Genomic DNA, 14,112 nt, shown 5'->3' with positions numbered 1-14,112 from the left:
TTGAGCTTCTTATCGACGACCAGCCAGCCAGCCAAACACATTTCTATCGAGTAACAACCACGCATGTGCAAAGCCCTCTTCGAGCTTTATCGCCATGGGTCTGGGCTTGGATATCCGTGCCGCTGCGGCTGGAGCTTCCCGGTCCCTGTCGCTGGTTCTCGGAAGTGAGACCTGGACGGCATGGCATAGATACAAGCCTGCGATCTCGCGACCATCCCTATCGCCGCCAGTCAATTGTCGAATCACACCGGGCCATATCGCACGAACTGTGCTGCAATTGTCCCTGCACGATAGGACAATCTTCGCCAAATAAGGAATGGCGGTGGAACCGCATTGCTGGCCAGTGGCCACTAATTCATACTTTGAGGTACGGCGATTGTATATGCCAGGATATATATGACTGCATGTGCTGAGGACATGCGGTTTCCTTTTTCTCCTTCTCCTTCTCGTCTCCGCGTGTCTTGAGCTCAAAGTCCCAACGAGCCGGTTCACAGATCGATCGTTGTGCTTGATCAATCTCAAGCAACCATGGCGAACGCTCCTCCCCTCAGCCAGGCTACGGGCTATGGCATCGTCGTTGGCCTCGGGTTCCTCTTCGCGTGAGCTCACCTTGAACTTCACAGCCTCCGGTCAGACCTAACAATGGACTCCCAGCTTCGGCATGATGCTGACGACCTTCGTCCTCAAACGCTACAACAACGAACTCCAAACTTCCGAAGTCTTCAGCACCGCCGGACGAACCGTGAAGTCCGGTCTTGTCTCTTCCGCCGTCGTGTCTTCCTGGACCTGGGCGGCCACTCTATTGCAGAGCTCCAGCGTGGCGTACAACTACGGCGTCTCAGGCAAGTTCATTTCATCTCCTGTTGTCGGTTATCATTTCCAACTGTCTCAGGTCCATTTTGGTATGCGAGTGGAGCGACGGTGCAGGTGATTTTGTTTGCCACGTTGGCGATCGAGTTGAAGCGAAAGGCACCAAATGCTCATACTTTGTAAGTTGTTTGCAGATCGAGTGGGAGGGAAGAGTTGACGTTTTGTAGCTTGGAAGTCATTCGAGCGAGATATGGAGCTGTTACTCATGGCGTGTACATCGTCTTTGGACTTATGACCAACATTCTGGTAACGGCTATGCTGCTGACTGGAGGTTGGTCTATCCTTGACAACTCGTGTGAACAAAGCTGATATGACCTAGGCTCCGCTGTGGTCACCTCTCTATGCGGCGTGCCAACAGCCGCCGCCTGCTTCTTGCTGCCAATCGGTGTGGTGCTCTACACCATGTTTGGAGGAATTAAGGGTTCGCCCATTCCACGTTTGCCATGGTTGACTCACGACTGACCAAACTTAGCTACCTTCTTGACCGACTACGTTCACACCGTTGTCATCCTGGTCATCATCTTCATCTTCGCGTTCACGGCGTACGCTACGAACAACATCCTTGGCAGTCCAGGTGCTGTCTACGATGCCCTGGTCGCTGCCTCTGAGCGCCACCCAGTCGAGGGCAACGCGGGCGGCAGCTATCTGACCATGAGGAGCAAGGAGGGCGCTATCTTCTTTGTCATCAACATCGTAGGCAACTTCGGCACCGTTTTCATGGACAATGGTTACTACAACAAGGCTGTGAGTACCCGAATCTCAGACCAAAGGAGATCATCCGCTAACCTTGAGTCCAGATCGCTGCCTCCCCAGTCCACGCCCTCCCTGGATACATTGCTGGTGGTCTATCCTGGTTTGCCATTCCTTGGCTCTGCGCTACGACCATGGGCCTCTCCGCGCTGGCCCTTGAGAACAATCCCGTCTTCCCATCCTATCCCAACCGCATGGACCCGGCCGATGTCTCCGCCGGTCTTGTCCTCCCCGATGCTGCCGTCGCGCTCCTCGGCAAAGGAGGCGCCATCGCCACTCTCCTGTTGATCTTCATGGCCGTCACATCCGCCATGTCCGCCGAACTCATCGCCGTGTCGTCCATCTGGACCTACGACATCTACGCCACGTACATCAACCCTGCCGCTTCCGGGAAGAAGTTGATCTACATGTCTCACACGTCCTGCGTCGTCTATGCGACTTGCATGGCGGCATTCAGCACGGGTCTGCATTACGCTGGCATCTCCATGGGCTACCTCTACCTCCTCATGGGAGTCATCATATCCGGCGCGGTCTTGCCAGCTTCATTGACGCTGCTGTGGTCCCGCCAGTCTTGGGCGGCCGCTACATTCGCTCCTCCGCTCGCACTGTGCTGCTCTCTTATCGCATGGCTGGTGACTGCCAAGTCGCAGTACGGCGATCTCTCCGTTGCGTCGACTGGGTCCAACAACCCCATGTTGGCCGGCAATGTAGTCTCGCTACTGGCTCCAGTCATCTTCATCCCAGTCCTCACGCTTGCCTTCAAGACGCAGAAGTACGACTGGATGTCCATGAAAGCGATCCGCAAAGGCGACGACTCGGATCTCGTGGCAGACGCGGATGTGGATGTTGAGCTGGTTCCTGGACAGACGAGTCGGAGTGTGCAAGAGGAAGAAGCGGAGCAGAGGAAACTCCAGCGCGCGGCGAAGATTGCGAGGACGCTGACGGTTGCCATGACGCTCATCCTGCTTGTGCTGTGGCCGATGCCGCTGTACGGCAGCGGATACATTTTCAGCAAGAAATTCTTTACGGGTTGGGTGGCGGTTGGTAAGTCATGTCGAGTTCCATGATTCGCCCACAAGATCAAGTACTGACTATGGTCTTTAGGTATCCTCTGGCTGTTCTGCTCGGCGATGTGTGTGGGAGTCTATCCACTGTGGGAAGGCCGACGGACGAGTGCGAGGACGTGCAAGTCGATTTTCTTGGATGTCACGGGGAGGGGTAGACCGGCTGTGCATCATGGTCGGCCGAGTGTTGTTCAGAGCGAGGAGGAGGAGAAGAGCGAAGGAGGAGAGAAGAGTGGTCCGTCGCCGGAGGTGGAGGTGAGATGAATAGCTTGCGCTGGGTGCGGTCGAGGCGTGAGACGATAATTGTTAGATAAGAGGGATACCCGGTGCATGACCTTGATGTCCAATATCTGGCATATAGACCGTCTCGGTTCCCTCCAGTCTTTTGTCTGTACCAAATCCACCATCTCGAATGCCTGACCTGGAATGCCTGAATGCTTCCACTCACTCCGTCCACCAACAAGGTTCAGCCGCATCGATGCTATCGGAGTCCACCCCGCTCGCCACATGGGAAAGAACTTCACATCACTCCGCCGACCTGCGTCAAATCTCACCAACACGATTCATGAATAGCGGCATAGAAGAGTCGGCAGGTCGCTGCAGACACCCACTCGATATGCCGACGTCGCACGAGCCTGCCCCTCCATGCCCCTCCATCAGCACTCCTCTCCACTCCGTGCATTGAAGCGAGCGACAACGACGCGGTGTCCATCGCAGCAGCGTCATACATCTGAACCACCATGCGACCAGTCGAGGACAACCAACGAAGCATGATAACGCGAGGTGTGAACGAACCTTGGAGGATCGCTACTGGGATGCGGACTCCGTTGTTCGTCGTGGTTGCCTCATCATGACGTGGGGATTAGAAAAGTGGTGTTGATGCGTGAAAGACGACGGAATTGCGGGTACGATCACCAAACAATGCTTGGAAGGTAAGAAGCGAGAGCAGCAGCTTCCAATTCCTCGAAGCATTTCTCTTCTTCTTCTTCATCAACACCAACCACTGCCCAACTCACATCACAATCATGGCTCTCTCACAAGCTGCTTACCAGGCGGAAAAGCTGCTCGGACATCGCGATAATGCGACGACTGAACAGGATATCACGAACCCAGGCCAGGACCGTGCGAAATATGGCCACCCAACTGAGACCATGCAAGCTCTTGTCTGGCAGGGGAAGAACAGTGTTGAAGTTGGTATGGCAATCCGTTCACCTACAAACCTCCAAATACACCCCGCTAATAACGATTTCGCCAGCCACCGTCCCTCGTCCCATCGTCGTTGAAGACCGCGATGTTATCGTCAAGGTCACTGGCAGCACAGTCTGCGGCTCCGATCTTCATCTCCTTCACGGCACAGTCGTGGAAATGCGCAAAGGTGACATTCTGGGCCACGAATTCTGCGGCATCGTCGACGAGATGGGTTCCGCTGTCACTGGTCTGAAGAAGGGCGATCGTGTGGTGGCTTCTTTCCAGATCGCATGTGGAGATTGCATGTATTGCAAGAAGAAGCTGTCGTCTCAGTGTGAGAAGACGAATAGCAATACGATTGAGCATGGGATGTATGGTGGTAACACGGTAAGCTCTTCGTCGAATAATGAGGCTGGCAGTCCGGTCCAGCGTTGTCTCACAGCCTACGCCATATCTCATCTGCTGCAAAACCTCGTCTGACCTTACTCTTCACTATTTAGGCCGGTATGTTCGGGTACAGCCATTTCACAGGTGGATTCGCCGGCGGCCAAGCAGAGTACACTCGCGTACCCTACGGCGACGTCAACCTCTTGAAGCTCCCCGACGATGTTCCCGACGAAAAGGGTCTCTTCCTCTCCGACGTCGTCTCAACAAGCTGGAACTGCGTCGTTGATACCGGCGTCAAGGAGGGCGATGTCGTAGCTGTCTGGGGCGCCGGTCCAATCGGCCAAATGGCAGCCGACTTTGCCTGGATCAACGGTGCTAGCCGGGTCATTGTCATCGACTGCAACTGGAGACTGGATTACGTCAAGAAGCAGTACCCGAAATGCGAGACGGTCGACTTCTCAGAGCTCAAGGGCACGAAAGCCGTGGTCACAAAACTCAAGGAGATGTGCGGCGGTCATGGGCCTGATGTCGCGCTCGAGTGCGTGGCTGGCGAGTACCCCAAGGGATGGTTCCATGCTGTGCAACTCGCCGCCGGATTGGAGACGGATACGTCGGAGATTCTGAACGAAATGATCGAGTCCGTGAAGAACTACGGCCGAGTCGGAATCACGGGTGTGTACGTCGGCTACACCAACAACTTCAACATCGGTAGCATCATGGAGCGAGGCATTCGATTCATCGGCAATGGCCAAGCGCCGGTGCACTACTACTGGGAGGACCTGTTGAAGAGGATCCAAAAGGGCGAGATTGATCCATTGAAGATGGTGACGCACCGTGTCAGCATGGACGATATGGCCAAGGTGTACTACAAGTTCGATAAGAAGGAGGATGGCATGCAGAAGGTGTATGTTGAGACGAAGTTCTCGGCGCCGCCTTGCGCTGGAAGTCCGGCGCTGACGAGATATTGAGTGGGAGGATGATGAGAGATGGTTTTCTCAGAGGTCAGTAGAGATAGCCTCGATAATGAAATGAACGCATGATAGACGAAGTCCACGCACAGTTCACTTCACATCCATAGTGTTGTGATTGGACTTAAGCTAAGTGGAAGAAGACCTCTGATTAGCAGGTATATATTGTCGTGCAGAGAGAATCTTAAGTATGAGATTCTTACTTTAGCTATCTGTATATAGGAATGCCTTAGCACTAGTTATGTGCACTTTACTAATAGTTAGTCTAATAATCTATAACACTCCCCTATCGGCAGCTGTATTATTACGAGCTATCTGTTACCTAAATATAGCAGGTATTTACCTACTACGTAACTAATGCTCGGCTTTAGCTTGTTAAAAAGCATCTTCTTCTAGCTTTTTTATTCCTCTACTTTATAATCTATACTTCTTATCTATTTAGCTAATTTATTAGCTAATCTATTATCTATCCCTTATAGCTATTAATAATATAATCTATATTACTAGCTATAGCTTCTAGAAGAAGAGCAGCTTTCTCCGTCCCTAGGAAAACCTTCTAGCAAGTTATCGATAAAGCAAGAGCTATTAGTAGTAGAGATCTCCTATAGATCTATAAAGATAGTTCTGTAGTATATTAGACTATATATTAACTTATTAGAGGAGAGATAAATAGATACTATAACAGAGTAAATATTAGGGCTTAGGGTCCCTTCTCTTTTATAGCTTACTTTAATAGGTTTATAGCTAAGCTTAATAAGGATCTCCTTACTACAGACCTTATTAATATAGTAATAGAGGAGCTATATAACCTAAGGGAGTAGGCCTTCCTAGTAGAAAACTACCCTAGTCTAACAACTCCTAATCCTTAGGAATTTGTATTATACTATAACTAAACTCCTCTTAGCTAAATATTAAGCTCTAATAAGGCAGAGATAAAGCAGTAGTTAGTAGTATAGCATCCTGTATATATTCTCCTTAAAATCCCTTCTTCCCTAATAGAAACTAATATTCTCCTAGGCTTTAAGTTAAGATTCTAGGGGAATTAGCTTAGTCTTTTAGTAGTAGTCTAGAGGGGCAGGCTGCAGGTTCTAGGACATACTCTAATGCTTTTAGGTTTTTATAAAAAAGTCTTCTTTTAGCTAGGTGTTTTTCTTATAGTTTCTTAGATACTTTTGTAAAGGTATGTAGTTACCTCCTTTCCTTTATATAGATAAGAATAAAATAAGTGTTCTAAGTATTATACTTCTTAGTTTTGTAACAAATAAAATAGTGTAATTCTAGGGAGGGAATCCTTCTTAGGTAGGAATGCAGGTATTAAGGTATAAATTTAAGAGTAATTTCCCTCTTCTTATTAAGGGCTAGTTAGTCTAGTAGTATAATTTCTAACTACAAATTAGAAGGTTACAGGTTTAATTCCTATATTAGCCTCTCTTATATATCTATGTTAGCTGCCTAATATAGACATATAAGTATCTTTTTGCTAGATTTATAGATCTATATATTAGAGGATAGTGTTTAGGGATTTTAGTTTTGTTAGATAGTCTGCAAGCTGCATATCTGTCCTTACAAACTCTACCTTAATACTCCCCTTGTTATATTACTCTCTGTAGTAATAGTTCCTAAGAGAGATATATCTTAATCTTTTAGAGTTAGCATAGTTTTCTACAAGGCTAATAGCTAATTAATTGTCTACTTTAATAAGGATAGTAGAGATGCTTTTAGCCTAGGTAAAGGGCTAGAGCTTATTAATAAGATTCCTTACCTAATTTACTTCTCTTGTTGCCTTAGTAAGAGAGAGGTACTCTACCTTAGTGCTAGATAGCACTACTTCTTTTTGCAGTTAAGATCTCTAAATAACTAGGCCTCCTGCAATTTTAAAGAGCATTCCTAAGGTAGACCTAGATATACTAGGATTACTAGCAAAGTTAGAGTCTAAGAATGCTTTAATCTAAATTTGCTTCTTAGTTTTCCTATATATAAGGCACTTGTTAATTATGCCTGCAACATATCTCTAAATATGTTTAGCTACCTAAATATATAAAGGTCCTAGGTTCTAAAGGAACTTTGCATAGTAGTTAATAGCAAAACTAATATCTAGTCTAGTATAGTTTAACAGATGTTGTAGTTCCCTAATAATCTTATTAAAGAGATTATAGTCCTCCTTTGTTCCCTTATCCTAAAGGGGTTTAAGAAGGGTGTTAAGGGGGTACTTAACACTCTTTGCATTACTAAGACTATATCCTTAAAGTTTGTCTCTAGAATAGTGTTCCTAAGAGACAGATATAGAGCTATCTTTCCCTTCCTTTAGGTAAAGTCTAAGAAAGACATTAGTATTAATAACCTTAATTATATACTTCTGCTCTAATCCCTTAATTAGCTTGTTAATCTTATAGTCTAACTATCTAAAGATCTAGAAGTTATCTATATAAAGGAGAATAAGGATGCCTTTCCCTTAAAAGAGGCAAGTATTACTAACAGTTCTTGTTAGACTAAGCTTTTAAAGAGTATCTATAGTATCGTAGTACTAGAGAGCAGCTACCTGCTTAAGCCTATATAGTCCTTTCTTAATATATATAATATACTTGTAGGCATCTTTCTTAAAGAGATAAGCTCCCTCTAGTAGCTTAATAAAGATCTGCTTATCTAGGTTTAGATTTAGGAATGTAGTCTTAATATTAACTTATCTCCTCTTCTAGCTAAAGTTAACTAAGAGGGACAGAAGTATTCTCCCTATTGCAGCTCTTAGGGTAGGAGCAAAGGTATTAATATAGTTAAGTCCCTTCCTTTATGTAAATCCCCTAGCTATCTATCTAGCCTTATACTTCTCTATAGTTCTATCTAGGAGCATCTTAATCTTAAAGACCTATTTCCCTATAAGAGGGACTCTCCCCTTAAGGAGGGTGCTAATAAGTTTCTATTTAAGGCATCCTGTAGACTTAAGTAACTTAGCTTCCTTAATAATAGCTTTCTCCTATTCCTTATAGTTAGATCTAGAGAGAGCTTCCTTAACTGTCTTAGGATTAGACAGATTAGGATTTGTTACTTTAAGTCCTATCTTCTAGATCTTGCTATAGTCTTTTCTTATAACTAATCTTCTACTTCTTAAAAGTCTAAATGTGCCTAAGCTTTTAGGACTTGCTTTATTACCTAATTTCTTAGGTCTCTTAGGGCTTCTCCCTACTTTCCTCTTTCCTATAATATAAATATCTAGAAAGGGAGTTATAGTATAATCTTAGAGGTCTTCCCTTTTAGGGCAATTCTCTGCTAATACTTAATATTATAGCTATATTAATAAGGTATTAGCCTGCTCCTAGAATCCCTTAGGACTTCCTTAGAATCCCTTAGGACTTCCTGTTTCCTTAGAAATATGCTCCCTCTAAGCTAGCTAGGAGGCTTCTTTATACTTAGTAGCCTCTAGCTAATTAGGTTTAGACTACTTATATTAGTTATCCTAGGACTGTATATCCTAACCTAATATTTGCTCCCCCTAAGATATTAAAAGGGAGGCTTAGTTTCTCTCTCTCTATATAGTATTAAATATGTTCTCTACTTCTTAAAGATAAGAAGTAGTAAGAGGTTAGGCATCTTGCCCTTAGGCATCCTAGCCCTAATCTTAATCCTTAGTGTAAATAGTATAGACTTCCTGTTCTGTAATAATAGGTTATATTAGTTGCAAAAAACTCTCCCCCTAGAAGTCTAGGGCAGCAGGTATTATACTATATAGGAACATAGAAAGGAATCATGCCAACGCAGCCACTACACGAACAGAGAGGCCTCTAGGCCTCTTAACACGCAGCAGTTTACCCTTAGAGGAGGCAAAACATTTAGGGAGGTCAGGGAGTAAAGGAAGGAGGAGGGGACTATCCTCCGCCTTCCTAAGCCCCCCTAACTACCCTAAACTACTTAAAAGGCCTAAAAGGCTATTAGCAGCACCTTAAGGAGCTACAAATACAGTTAGAAATTAATAAGGACATGCAAAAACTAACTAGTAAAGTAGCAAAGGTCCTATCCTCCCTACAGGAGGAAACCCTAAAGTCTCTCCTCCTCTCCCTCCTCTAGAGGGCACAAACTACCCTCCTGCACACTCTCTAAGGGCAGATAGTTATCTAAAGAGTCTAGGAAATCTAGAAGACTATCTAGGCTACCTAGCTAAAGACCTGGGCATAAGCTGCAGCCCTCCCTAAATAACAGATATCTAGCTAGGTGTATACAAAGCTAGCCCTACCCTAAAGCTACTACTTCCTCCTTAAGATCTAAAACCTAATAGAAAGAGAAGAGATCTAGAAGAAGATAAGTATAGAGATTGTTAGGGAGTTAAAAGACCTAGTAGTGCTAGCAGTAAAGAAGCTAGAAAGCAGAGACATTAGGGTTTTTACCTACAGCTAGAGCTCCTAGGAAAGGCTAGAAAGGGACCTTAAGTAGGCCTAGGACAAATACCCTAGTACTAAAGCTATAGTGCAGCTCTTCTAAGTACTAGTATATAGTATTAAGATTTAGACTATTAATACTAAGAGTTAGAGAACAAACACTTAAATTAAGGAGGAGAATAGAAGACTCTACTTACACCTAAAAGTCCTTAGAGCAGGATAGCTAAAAAGCAAAAAGGGAAGGGAAGGCAAGGACTTCTCTTCCTTAATCCTAAATGTCTAGAACATAGCACAGGCAAAGGAAATTATTACTAAGGGACTAGTTCTCTAAGGGAACATTCTAGTTGCAAAAGAGTTCTACCTATACTAGAGACTAACATAATGCCTTAACTATAGACAGTTTAGACATATTGCAAAGCACTATAGAGGCATACAAACCTGTAGAAAGTGCTTAGGAAACTACAGAACAGATATATGCAAGGAGACTAAAGCAAGGTATAGCAACTGCTAGAGGGAGCACCTATCTTAGTTAGCAACCTGCAAATTTAAGCAAGCAGCAATCTTAAAGGCAAGGCAGTTTAGGAGCATTATAGCCTAGGGATTGTATAGGAAACCCTCCTAAACCTAGCCGGAGGAGAGTTAGATAATAGTGCAACTAACAAACACAAGGAAAAGAAGGGCTAGCCCTATCGACAGTAAGCAAACTAAAGGCAACTAGATTAGGAATCTAGTAGGGAGACTAAGAGCTATCCTAAAAGTAGGACAAGGCTAGGCTAACAAGATTAACATAATGCTAAGGAGCTCTACACAGGAGGGCTACTAACAAGCACCCTAGGTATAAGCAGGAATGCAGCAGCAGGACTAAGCCTAGGACCCCGGATAGGAGGACCTAGAAATAGGAGAGAGCGACATTAAGGACTACTTCTTCCTAACACAGGATAAATAACACACCAAAGGAACTTAACATCCTACAGTACAACACAAACAAGAGTAGTAACTAGATCTAAACCCTATTTATGCAACAAATAAACCTAAGAACCCACCACATTGTTGCAATCTAGGAACTATAGGTAAACACCTCTACTAGAGGGAATGTTAAGCAATACCTAGGATACTACACAGTAGTTCCAGAAGGAGAGACACTAAGAGTTGTTACATATGTATTAAAGGAACTGCAGCTAGAAACCTAGGAAGCCTAGCTAATTTGTAAGGACCTAATTAGGATTACCCTCCTCTAGATAGAGCTAAAACTCCATATCTTAAACTGCTACAACCCAAGTAGCCTAATAACAGGCAGAGACCTAGGTACCCTCTAGGAGGTTAGGAAGGCTCTCTAGGATACAAAGGAAAACTAGCACATCCTAGTTAGGGACTTTAATCTGCATTATTAGAAGTAGGGAGCACAAATAGCAACAAACTAGCACTAGGCTGTAGACTACCTAATTAAGACGGTAGAACAGGCTAATATGCAGCTCCTCCTAGAACTAGGTACAACAACATAGGAGAGAGGACTAAGCATTTAAACCCTTAACTTAGTCTTTAGGATAAAGGAAATCTAGGACTAGATAACACAATGTAGGACCTGTACTAAACTAGAAACAGGGTTAGACTACCTTCTAATCTAGACATTACTCTTTACCTAAGGCATTATAGAGCAAGAGAACTAGAAAAGGCTACAGTAGAAGAAGGCACTATAGGAACAAATTAGATCTAAGATCCTAGAAGCAAAGGGAGAGGCTAAACAGCTACCTACAGAGGGAAAGCAGAGTCTAGACTAATAAGCACTCTAGCTTTAGAGGACAATCTAGCAGCTAGTTCAGGAGCTAGTACTATAAGCCCGACCCTTACTATACGTAAAGATAAGTTAGGACCAGGAAAGCACTAGGCTAGTTAAGAGAGCGAGGAAGGCTAGGAGAGCCTAGAGGGAGAACAAATCCCTCCTAAACCACCTACTTGCACTTAGAACTACATATGCAAAGAAGAGGCACATTAAAAGGAGCGGGAACCTAGCTTAGAGGAAAACAGTTATAGAGATCTTAAAGGATTAGAGCAAGATATAGAAGTTTGTAAGGTAGGCAAGAGAAAGGGCAAACAAAGGACCCTCTCTTCCCTAGTTCCTAGGCATTAAGAACAAGGCTAGACTCCTCTAGACAATAATATCTAGGAAGGCTAAGGCCCTTGTAGAGGAGTTCTTCCCTTAGCCGACAGAGGTAGACCTTATAGACATAATAGGATCTATACTAGCCCTAATCCCTATAGACTATACAATTACCTAGGGAGAAATCCTAGCTACAATCCAGAGGCTTGTACTAAACAAGGCACCAGGACCAGATCAGATCCTAAACCTATTCCTAAAGAAGACAAAGAAAGAGCTAGCAGACCTCCTACAACTATTCCTGCAAGCCTGCATAGTACAAGGATACCTCCCTAGGCCCTTTAAGGAATCTATAATAGTAGTCCTTAAGAAGCCCTAGAAACTAGACTACTTAAAGGCAGGAGCCTACAAACTAATCGCCCTGTTAAATACAATCTCTAAAGTCCTAGAGGCCCTTATAGCGACAAGGCTTAGCAGGGCTGCTAAGGAAAGAAACCTGTTCCTACTAAACTAGATAGGAGGAAGACTAAAAAGGTTAACAATATTAGTACTAGAGCTAGTAACTAAATAGGTCTACTCTATCTAGGGAAAAGGCCTAGGGAATGTAGCCTTAATGCTGTGTTTGGACATCTTAGCGGCCTTCCTAAATGTTTTACACCTAAGACTGATCTACTACCTAAGAATGTGCTAAATACAGCTAAACCTAGTAGCCTTTGTGGAATCCTTCCTTTAGGATAGGACAACATGCCTTAGGCTAGGGAACTACCTTAACACACTAAGGCCCTAGTATACAGGAATCCCCTAAGGATTAATAATGTTACCTATCCTCTTCCTGTACTTTGTAAGAACCCTACTTCCTCTAATTAAAGAAACAGGAGTATTAGCAATAGGCTTTGTAGATAATACAAACATTCTAGCCTTTAGAAAAAGTATAGAGGAGAACTGCAGAAAACTTAAGAGAGCCTATAAAAAATGTGCAGAATAGGCAAAGACTTATAGAGCAGTCTAGTCCCTACAAAAGTATATGCTAATCTACTTTATAAGGTTAAGAAGGAAACACAACCTACAAGCTACAGTTAACATCTAAGGATTTAATAGCAAACCCGTTCCTAACCTTAGGCTTCTTAGAGTGTAAATAGACACTAAACTTATATAGAAACCCTATATTAGGAAAGTTGTAGAGAAAGCAGAGTTATACATGAACTCCCTATATAGGCTTAGCTAATCAACCTAGGGAGCATCCTTCTAGAAGGCTAGGCATATCTACACTGTAGTTATAAGGCTAGCAATAGCCTTTAGCTATAAAGTGTAGGCAAAGGTAGAAGGGGTTTAAAAGGGATCTAAAAGCTAGACAAAAGAACTTAAAGCAGTCTAAAATGCTGCCCTAAGAAGGATTACTAGAGCATACAAGAGTGTCCTACTAGGAGTACTCTAACAAGAGGCAGAGATACTACCCTTTAATCTATATGTATAGCAACTAGCTTTAAACTAGGCAAGGAAGGAGGATAGGCGAGATGTAGGGAGGTACATAAAGGTAGCAAGTTAGGCACTCTTAAATTAGGAACAGGGGGCCTAGAGAAGACAAGGACATCGAAGAAACTAGAGGGCACCCTACGAAACTATATAGGAAAGACTCCTAGAAAAATTCTAACAGGAGGGGGGAAACCAAGATAGAATACCCTTAAATAGATCCTTTATTTAGGAGAGATAGAAAGCAAGATAGGAGGCAGAAGTTAGAAAGAAGAGACAATATAGCAATAGGAGGTTACCTACAGCATAGACAAATAGAGGAAAAGGAAGGTCTCTATATTAGAACTAGACAAGAGCATAGAGCACAATTGCTACATAGATAAGGACTAAGCATATTAGATTTAATGCCTACCTAACAAAGAGAAGAGTCCTAGGGAAGACACTAGAATATAGCTATAGAAGTTAGGCTTAGACAGTAAAGCATATAGTAATGTTCTGCCCTCTCCTCTAGGGGAGAGACAGAACATTCTAGTAGCTAGGTACATCTAACTAGAAAAGCATAATGTTAATAAAGAAGGGTCTTAGGGCAATTGCAAAGTAGATAATTAGGGAAGAAGTCCTAGACTAGTTCCTACTAGCTAAGGAGGAGTAGGAACGAGAGGAGAGGGCTAAGGGAGCCTAGGTACACAACCTAGTAAGAGGATAGGATAACAGATCCTTCTAGAGTCTAAAAGAGGAACCTAAAATGAAAGGTGTCTACTAATAGTCCTGGGAGACACAAGCAGAGAGAGATTAGGAGGGTTTTTATGCCTATAGCTTTTTGCCCTTAGTAAAATTTAGGGAAGGCTGCTTGCCCTGTACATAGTTACATAGAGGGATAGATTAGCAATACAAGACTTTATTATTATTATTTATATAGATATAATAGGTACACTTAGTACACTAATTATTAT

General features: G+C 43.9%; 2 protein-coding genes across 2 annotated transcripts; both read left to right on the top strand.

Annotated features, from left to right (window-relative positions):
- Window positions 1–327: 327 nt before the first annotated feature.
- Window positions 328–2,948, top strand: MYCGRDRAFT_70993 (uncharacterized protein; the record flags this gene model as incomplete). Its single annotated transcript, XM_003853413.1, has 8 exons — window positions 328–599; window positions 655–869; window positions 893–989; window positions 1,038–1,141; window positions 1,190–1,291; window positions 1,343–1,614; window positions 1,668–2,664; window positions 2,725–2,948. 8 exons carry the CDS (start codon window positions 529–531, stop codon window positions 2,946–2,948), a joined length of 2,082 nt encoding a protein of 693 aa, XP_003853461.1.
- Window positions 2,949–3,669: 721 nt separating this feature from the next.
- MYCGRDRAFT_57881 (uncharacterized protein) lies at window positions 3,670–5,305 on the top strand (the record flags this gene model as incomplete). Its single annotated transcript, XM_003853414.1, has 3 exons — window positions 3,670–3,878; window positions 3,940–4,259; window positions 4,373–5,305. 3 exons carry the CDS (start codon window positions 3,710–3,712, stop codon window positions 5,225–5,227), a joined length of 1,344 nt encoding a protein of 447 aa, XP_003853462.1.
- Window positions 5,306–14,112: the final 8,807 nt, after the last annotated feature.

Source organism: Zymoseptoria tritici, chromosome 4, assembly GCF_000219625.1.
Source record: "Zymoseptoria tritici IPO323 chromosome 4, whole genome shotgun sequence".
Taxonomy (NCBI): Eukaryota; Fungi; Ascomycota; class Dothideomycetes; order Mycosphaerellales; family Mycosphaerellaceae; genus Zymoseptoria; species Zymoseptoria tritici.
Note: the sequence above shows the minus strand (reverse complement) of the source record. Positions and strands in the feature narration are given on the sequence as shown.